Source organism: Etheostoma spectabile, chromosome 3 (genome assembly GCF_008692095.1).
Source record: "Etheostoma spectabile isolate EspeVRDwgs_2016 chromosome 3, UIUC_Espe_1.0, whole genome shotgun sequence".
NCBI classification, from domain to species: Eukaryota; Metazoa; Chordata; class Actinopteri; order Perciformes; family Percidae; genus Etheostoma; species Etheostoma spectabile.
The window spans coordinates 13,252,240-13,260,750 of NC_045735.1; the positions used below are offsets into that span (position 1 = coordinate 13,252,240).

At 44.6% G+C, this 8,511-nt stretch overlaps 1 protein-coding gene and 1 long non-coding RNA gene across 5 annotated transcripts in view; one reads left to right on the top strand and one right to left on the bottom strand.

Moving 5' to 3' along the window:
• The window catches only part of sphkap (SPHK1 interactor, AKAP domain containing), a 120,756-nt gene that overhangs the window by 6,761 nt on the left and 105,484 nt on the right, over window positions 1–8,511 (bottom strand). For 3 of the 4 annotated variants that reach the window (XM_032511255.1, XM_032511257.1, XM_032511248.1), the window contains 5 exons: window positions 4,477–7,864; window positions 2,752–2,913; window positions 1,686–1,769; window positions 974–1,023; window positions 284–468 (listed from right to left, as the gene is read on the bottom strand). In XM_032511255.1, coding sequence (XP_032367146.1) covers window positions 284–468; window positions 974–1,023; window positions 1,686–1,769; window positions 2,752–2,913; window positions 4,477–7,864 — 3,869 coding nt within the window. The remainder of the gene's footprint in view (window positions 1–283; window positions 469–973; window positions 1,024–1,685; window positions 1,770–2,751; window positions 2,914–4,476; window positions 7,865–8,511) is intronic. The other variant, XM_032511265.1, reaches the window with a different exon arrangement.
• The window catches only part of LOC116686398 (uncharacterized), a 20,814-nt gene continuing 14,414 nt past the window's right edge, over window positions 2,112–8,511 (top strand). Inside the window, exon 1 of the long non-coding RNA XR_004331242.1 lies at window positions 2,112–2,121. This is a non-coding gene — a long non-coding RNA (uncharacterized LOC116686398). The remainder of the gene's footprint in view (window positions 2,122–8,511) is intronic.

Below are 8,511 nucleotides of genomic sequence, written 5' to 3' on the forward strand. Positions count from 1 at the left end.
ACAACAAATTGCTTGTTGAATTTAAAACAAAAAAAAAGGTAATCATTTCCAACATTCTTTTATTGAAAAAATTGATTATTGAATTAAATATGAAAGGCACCACTAAAAAAGGAATGATAGTTACATTTTTAAGGGCAGTGTTCTGCTAAAACATCCATTCAACTAACACAAAAAATCTCTAAGTGTCTTTCACGATATGTCACAAGCTTTCGTGATGTCTTCAAGCGCCAGTTGTGCAGCCCTGCCCCTGCTTTTACGTTTTGGATTTGACAGCTGTGCCTACCTTTGCAACCCTCTTCTCTTTGGTCTTCCTAAAGTAGAGAGCAGAAAGTCCCAGCTCGGAGGCAGCAATCCACTGCAGGATCACTCTCAGCTCAGAGTCCACACACTCTGGCTCAAGGTCGCAGTTTACCACCAACAGCGCCCTGAGGTTGCTACTGCTGCCTGCCGTCTTCGCTGAACTGCTCTCTGAAAAAACAAAAGTGACAGGAATGCACTAATGTATTTATAACACACCTTGAATGTTTGCTAGGTTCTCTACACCATCAAAGGCCTGCATGAATACGGACATTTCATTCTGTTCTATACTTGCTTGGACATCAAACGTGCCAAAGCTTTGCATGTGATCATACAGCATGTTCAGCTTCTTAAAATAGAAATATCCTGGGCTCAGTTTTCCTTCCATATAATCTTTGTTGGAGTGTAAGTCATCAAACAAAGATGAACTTTGTGTTGAGACACTTCTGGAACTATGGGCCCTTTTCAATTATTGATGACTATCTTTAACTCAAAGAGGAGAATTGCCTTTGCTCAAGCACATCCTTTTAAGTGATTAATCCCAGACCAAGTTTACTGTACATCCAGTCACTCAATAGGTCTTGGTTAGTAGCCAGATGTTAAAGCTGACCAAGAAGGTGAATAATAAGGAAGTTTATAACATTGAGAGGAAATGAGAATCCATCATTGCACTTACCAAAGACATTTTCCTTTGTTCCTGCTAGATGTCCTTTCTCTGTCTCCTTACTGTGAGGGGAAAAAATACCAATTTAAATAATACACTGTATCACTTTAAGGAATACTTCAACACTTTAGAAGCCTATTTACTTTCTTGCCAAGGTTTAGATGAGAAAATTAACACCACTTTTATGTCTGTACGTTAAACATAAAACTACCGCCATCAGCTGGTCCGCTTAGCATAGAGACTGGAAACTAGCCAGTCCCTTTCTAAAAGAAACAAAATCGGCCTACCAGCACCTCTAAAGCTCACTAATTTTTTGTTTAATCTGTACCGAAAAAAATAAATGTAAAAAGGTCACATTGTGGGTTTACAGGAGTTATGTGTCAGACTGTTTCAGGTAATTTACAGCAAAATGCAAGTAATCATGTGTACCCAAAATGTTTAATGCTATTTACTAATAAGAAATGCAGCAGACTGGAGAGGCCTTCATTATGATCTTTGCAAGAATGACACAGGAATATGCAATTAGCTATAATCTGTCATGTGCATGAGTATTAGTCTAGCAGCCTGTCACAGTTACAGGACACCTGATTGCTGTGCTCTAGGTGAGAAAATTAGAAAAAGCAATATACTTTCTTTAGCTGTTCTGTCTTATTAAAAAAATCATAATGGGCATCAGAGAGACACATTAATGAGAAATACTTCAGCAAAGGCCTGTGACAGTTACCTGATTACTGTGCTCTGAGTGAGCACATCAGAAAAAGCATCCAGGTCTGTCAGGCCTAGACTGGATGCGCTGCTGGTTCCATTCCTGTTAACCAATTTAAAAACAACAGATAAGAGCATTCACATGTTATCTCAAGACAGGAGACATGACCACCTTCTTGTGAAGAGAACAATAACCAGGCACTATGATGCAAGTCATGTTGGTCATTAGCGAGTGATCAACATATAAATAGCAGCTGCAGCAGTATCGGACTCTCTAGGTGTGAGAGCTGGGAATCTTTGTTCAACAGCAAGCCTGTCTGTTTATGAAGATGAGATTTGGAGGTACTGTACTTTAGGCAGGTAGGGTGGACAGGCAGGGCTGGCAGCCATGCCCTTGTGTCAAACAACATGGAACGGGAATGAGGTGAAGTTAAAGTAAGCAGGTAGATGGAAAGGTTACAAGGTACAGCGAGTGTTTTGGTGGTGCAGACAACTACTACTGCAGTTAACTAAGCAAAAAGCAAGTATCTTAAATCACTGCCACACTGAATAGCATCATCTGTTCACTCTAATCCCCACATCAGTGTCTTTAGAATTAAATGCATTTAAATATGCAGTTAAGAATGCTTACTTTGGTGTTTGTAATATAATTTTATACATAATCACAAACATATACACTGCTTTTAAGGTAAAGTTGGCTTTTTTCAACTAGCAAGTACAGAGCAGTGACTCAAAGTTGAAAAAATTGGTGTAGTTGGCCAAAACAAATGGGAATTTCTGAAGTGTTCTGAACTAAAGTCTTTTGATGTGAGGTTACTGCCCCGTACCACTGCAGCCTACTGCTGCAAGCAGTTGTGTGTGAGGTGCAGGCAGGGTCTAGCCCTGTATGTGAGCTATGGAGAGGGCTTTGTGAAGTGAGCGCTCTGCCATACACTGCCTTAGCAGGTGTGGATATTGTAGCAGCAGGGAGTAAGTTGGCATTGGCACAGGACAGCACAAGTGTCAGTAGCAATGGGCCAATGAGAGTGGTGTGAGGGTGGGAGCAGCACTGTTTGTAGCAGTATCAAGGAGCAACGGTTACTGACCCCTCACTCAGCTGGATAAAACTACTGGTCTCCTCGTGGGGGTCATCCTCGGGGGTTATATGGGACCAGCTCCCCATGCTCTCTTCACTGCTAGCACTCATAGAACGCTTGTCGCTCTTCACTACTGCAGCCACCGCCACAGCTGGCCTTTCCCTCCCACTGCTGGGGAGAGCAAACCGCAAGATGGTGGGAATGACCATCGAATAGTTTTGCACAATGTCTGCTGCAATGTGTGGTTACTTTTTTCCCCAATGTTGTTCCAATATTCCTCTGTTCATGATGTATAACCCTAAGTTTTCTAAAATGCATATTAAGGTGTAAAGGCGGTATTGGGACAGTTTCGGCTGTAATAATTATAGATCCAGTACAGTGACTTTATACAAATGACAAGCCTTTGGAACTTCTAAGACCTATGCACCACCTAAAAATAAAGCTAATTAATTTCAAGATCTTTACACATCAGCAAACTGCACTCCCCAGCGGCACTGTTGGATTTCAGTGTTTCTCAGGAAACTGATTAAATTAAGTCATAATCAGATAATTGAGGGCTGCCATCCTCAACAATTCCAGAGGGAAATTGGGTTTTATTGACTAGGTGAGTGATTGCGTTCCACTTTTACATAGGGGACAAACAGATTCACCCCACTTGTTCCTGGATTACATGAAGTCTTGTGACTCTCCAGAGGCCTGGGAGCCTTTCAGAAGGTTTCCTCTCATTTACTATTGAACAAGTCTTATTTTGAGGATCCGAATGTCTTTAAAATACTCCAACTGATTCCCTACATATCAATTATAAATTTTCACTTTCCTCTATATACCTATCATGCGTATTAGCAGCTCTTTCCACTTGTAAATTTTCAGCAGGTTCAATTGACTCCAGACTGAGACGCAGCATGACCTGCTCCAGTCGTCATTACCACCAGAATTTGCACTAAAATGTCTTCTGGGAGAATCCAAGCTCTCCTGCCTCCTCTGAAAGGCCAATCAGTTTTAAAAACCTTATTGAATTTTGTCTTTGATTTTTTTCTCTTTTAATAAAGCATGTAAGACTGTCTAATATGTAATAATCAGAAGGACTACATACCCTTATTGCAAATCAACTGACTTTATGTAAACACCATTCTTCCAAATGCTGCCAAATAACTTCTCCCAAGCAAGCGTTAACCTAATGTAACCCAAATTCCTTGCTATTTGAGTTGTGTCAATGTAATCTAAATACATATTGAGTGTCTTGTGGTTTTAGTGGGTTAGCCACATATAAGTGCAGCTTGTACCGATCAAGGTGAGTCAAAAAGCCCCGTAGTGGATAAAAGATGAAGCCACTAAAAGCTTCTTGCACACACAGTTCATCACCCAGATAGTGTGAGTCACAGCCTAACCAAAGGTTTATCAAACCTCACACACTGCTAAAATAGATGAATTTTCACAGTGAAAGTACAGACAATCTGTGTACCTGCCACTCTTTGATCAGAAAATCTCTAAAAATAGTTTAGACATTTGTAGAGCCTGGACTTTATTTGTTTAGTGCTAATTTTCTCAGACAGCTTTTAATGTTTACCTTAAAAAACATGATTCTTTATTTCTCTCTGTTTTAAGACAGATTCATGTCTACTTTTCTATTTATCTACAGTATGATGATGATTCTGGTGCTAGGCTATACAAAAAAGATCTGGGTGAATGGAGGTATCTGACTCTCACACAGAAGGACAGTGAGCACTGCACTACCTGCTGCTGTTGGCCGTAGCTCTCTCCGTATGCTTGGTAGTTGACATGTCTGGGGGGGCTTCCTGAGGTCCTCCTCCTGTCCTTTCAGGGTTTAAAAGAGTCTCTTCATCCCTCTGATCTCCCTCAATGTGGATCAGTGGCACATCTCTGGGGCCCCTCATGTGGGGCGAGCTGCTATGACTCGTCCCAGACACTACTGTAGTACCAGTTTGCTCCTGGCTGGACCTTCTCCGATTACAACTTAGATGAGATTGTTTGAAACCCCTCCTCCTTTCACCAACAGGCATGTGCGGCTGTGAGGGCATCCCAGGTGTACCCCCAGCTACATCTTGCTGGCCCCCCAGTGCTGACCTGCCTATATCTACAATGTCAGCTGCCAGGCGATTGGCAAACTGCTGCACATGGGGTTGGGAGTCTCCTGCAGCCTCCAGCTCAATACTGTCCTCTGGATCAGTAATAATCTTGTTCTTTCTCATCAAGGACTCAATGGAGCTTGACCAGGTCTCATGAATCAGCATATCAGTAATATGGTCAGTCTTACCCCTTTGATAGAGGCAGGAGTCCGACTTACACAGTCCTGTGGCTGACACTGAGTTGGTGGGGAAGATATTTAATGTGTCTCCATGCACATTGCGGGTGAATCCATCAAAAGAGTTGGCTTTAATGGGTGAGTTGACAGTCAGTCGTGAGTCTGAGGAGCGCCGGTCTGGCACAGAGGACTGTCTTATACAGAAGGGTGTTCTATGGGAAGGGGGGAAGAGGCTGTTGCTCCACTCCTTAGTCTTGGCGATGCCATACTCTCGGTTCTCCTTGTCCATGTCCCGAAGCATAAACCTGTAGAACTCCTCTGTGATGCTCTCTGTGCTAGACTGTTTGGACAGGCAGGATGAGGTCCTGACATTAAGGTGACCATTTTTCTTTGATGCAGCCTGTTGTACAGCTGCAGACAGAATGCTGCTGGCATTTTTCCCTGCGTAGTAGTCCAGCAGAAGGTCAAAGCCCCTTCCTTCAGTCTCCATCTGGTTTACCATGAACCGTGAGAACTCATCTGTGATGCTCTCACAGCTGGACTGCTTAGAGATTGAGCTACCACGGCTCAAGTTCTGACCTAACCGACTGCCAAGGCCCAGGGTGTTAAGTGTTCCTGAGGGGTCTGCGTCTTCTTCTGGAATGCTCTCATAACTAGATGCCTTCCCACGGCTCCACCTCTCACACTGCAACCTACTGCGTGGCTGGCCTGTTTTAGAGGTATCCACCACATTGAGCTCAGGGCAGTTCATAATCCTGGCCGTGACTTCAGAGGCAAAGAGAGCAAATGGGTCCTGCGGTTCATCTAGGTTTACTGATTCATCCACCACTCTGTTCACCAGCCGCTCCATCAGCTCTGGTTGCTCCTCTGTCTTCCTCTTGATCTCACTAAGACGTGGTGCCCGATGTTTCTTGGAGGCAGCATTGCTGCTCTGAGCCTCTTTCCTTCTGAGCACGGTGCAGCAAGCAGGAATCAAGTATGCTTCTGGCCCTTCGGTAGACATCCCTTTTAGTGCACAGAACCAGGGTTGTTTCCCAGTGTTGTTTTCCAGGCAGATGGCTGCCAGTTCTGTGGCCATAGACACCACTGTAGCAGCCAAATCATCAGCATAGCAAGTGATAGGTGTCCTGGACTCTGAATCCATTCTCCAAGAGAGCAGAGAACTGCAAGAGTTGAAGGACGACTGGGGTGTGAGGGAGGCCTGTCTGCTGTCGCTGCCTGTCACTAGACGCCCCCTCCTGTCTGTGTTATGAATTTGAATTTCACTCAAAGGTTCTCTGATGGCACCACTGACCTGTTGGATCTGCTGGTGGTCAAAGAAGTCCTTAGCTGGCAAATAGGTGGATTTAGACTGACTTTGTCTGCATGATGACTGGTGCTGCTCTTTGCTGTGTGCTATAGAGGAAGATCCAATGAGATCACTTTCCTCAAGCACATATTTCTCCTTCAGTCCAGGAATCATGGGAAGCTTATCTGTGCAGTGTAGTATGCCACAGTGGTTCTCACAATTAGTGGACTGGCCATGGCCCATGAAGCACTGTAATTGACCCAATGGATCCCTACTCTCCTTTGTGGTAGCAGGCTCCCTAGCACAGGTATCACCCTCTTGCATCTCAAATGACCCTTGGTCACATTTAGAGATGTGACTGATTTTTTTCTGTGTCAGACGAAGTATATCAAACAGCAAATTATTAACACTCTCCTGCAGAAAACCCTGAAGGCCTGGTGCATCTTTTCCAGTACCCTCCACTTCTTTTAGCTTTTTTGCTTTCTCTAAAGCATGTTTGAATAGGCTGTCTGCCACCTCATTTATCAAGTCATCCATCTCTCTTTCATCCATGTAGGATTGTTTTGGACAAGTTATGCCATCTACTATCTTGTTATGTGTGGCCTCCAGCAGGTGGGCTACACTCCTGTAGCCTTGCGGCTGAGTCAGCACTTCAGCTGCTTCCCTGTGTAGGACCTCAGCAATGTTGGCACGAAACGCTTCAACGCTGGTACCCTGTGCCACACTGCAGTGCAGCGTGATGGCTGCAGAGGCTTCTGCAGCAGACATTAGACCACGGGATGCCGTATAGACATCAGTGGAATCTTCTTCGGAATCGCCACACTCCCCAGACTCCTCTGTTAGCTCTACAGCTGCTACAGCACCAGCTACCTGAGCCATGCCACACATGGCTGAGGAGAAGGAGTAGTCCCCTCTCTCCTCTGGTTCCTGCAGCTCCTCCTCAGAATCTTCCTCTGAGGTTGAATTCATGGCAAGCTGTTCTGTCAGCTGTGGGTTGGTGATGGTGCCAATGACACTGGCAGCACAGGCCAAAGCCACCTCTACATGTTTGGATGGGTGTCCCACATTATGTTGGGGGATGTGAGCCTGTGTCCCATTCTCTGGCATCTCTCTAGTTTTGGCGGTGTTATCCTTGTCAAGCACATTAGATACCTGGGTCTCTGGCCATTCTGCAGTCCCGTCAGAACTGTCTGGGCTTTGAACTATAACAATCTTGGGGAGTTCAAAAGAGCAAATGTGCTTTTGGGAAGGCTCTTTGGTCTTTGATGGACCAGTGACATTGGAAGGACAACTAGAGAGGGACACGCTGACAGCAGCCTCAGAGACAAAGGAGGTTTCATCTTGGGAGAGGCGTATGAAGGCATCTTGCAGTACTGACTCGGCCAGATTGGTGGCGTAGTGACCAGCTGATTCCTTAGTATGGAGGCTTGCTCGCCAATGCCCTTCCCTTTTCAACTCAGCCTCCTCCCTGTTCTGATGATGGGCCAGCTGTCCCCTATGACATGCAAGTCTGACGCAGTGTTTCTGTGCAACCTCAACCAAGCTCTCTGCCAGGTCACCACTCTCTGGTTCTGTAAAGAGACAGAGAAAAACAGAGAAAGACAAGAAATTAAACATGTCCACAGTGATTAGAAAGCAGCTCCACCAGTTTCTCAAAGTGTCACAGTAAGAGTACAACAATTCCCTGTTTACCCTTCAGTGAATAACGGATATTGATTTACAGCCAGGGCCCCTATCGCATTTTTATTACTTGCTACAATCCCAGAAGTCCTACGTGCACTCTGAGAGCCACTGACCAAGCAGGAGTGACAAGAATTGGTCAAATTACTTTTCTTGCTTCTGATTTGAAGACGAGACGTGTGTGACTCAAACATCTCACATTTACCAAATAAACATACAGCGAAAGACGTGCAAAACATTTCAGACCGTCCTGCCAACCTTTGTACATGTTAACATCAATGTACGCTGTAACTATTTTTCACTATAAAGTCGCTGAAAGCTGCTGCTGTTTCAATCCTGTTGGTTATGCAGCGGGCGGGGCTGCTGCTCCGCTTCCCCTCCGACTAACGCACGCACACACATAAACACACACAATCTCACAAAGTGGATGCAGGAAAAACTGCAGATGAGACGCACAGCATGACCTAAATTGATGACAACTATGCTCGTTATTGTAAGTGCAAAGATAAGTAAAAGTCCAATAAGTACTTTATCAAAC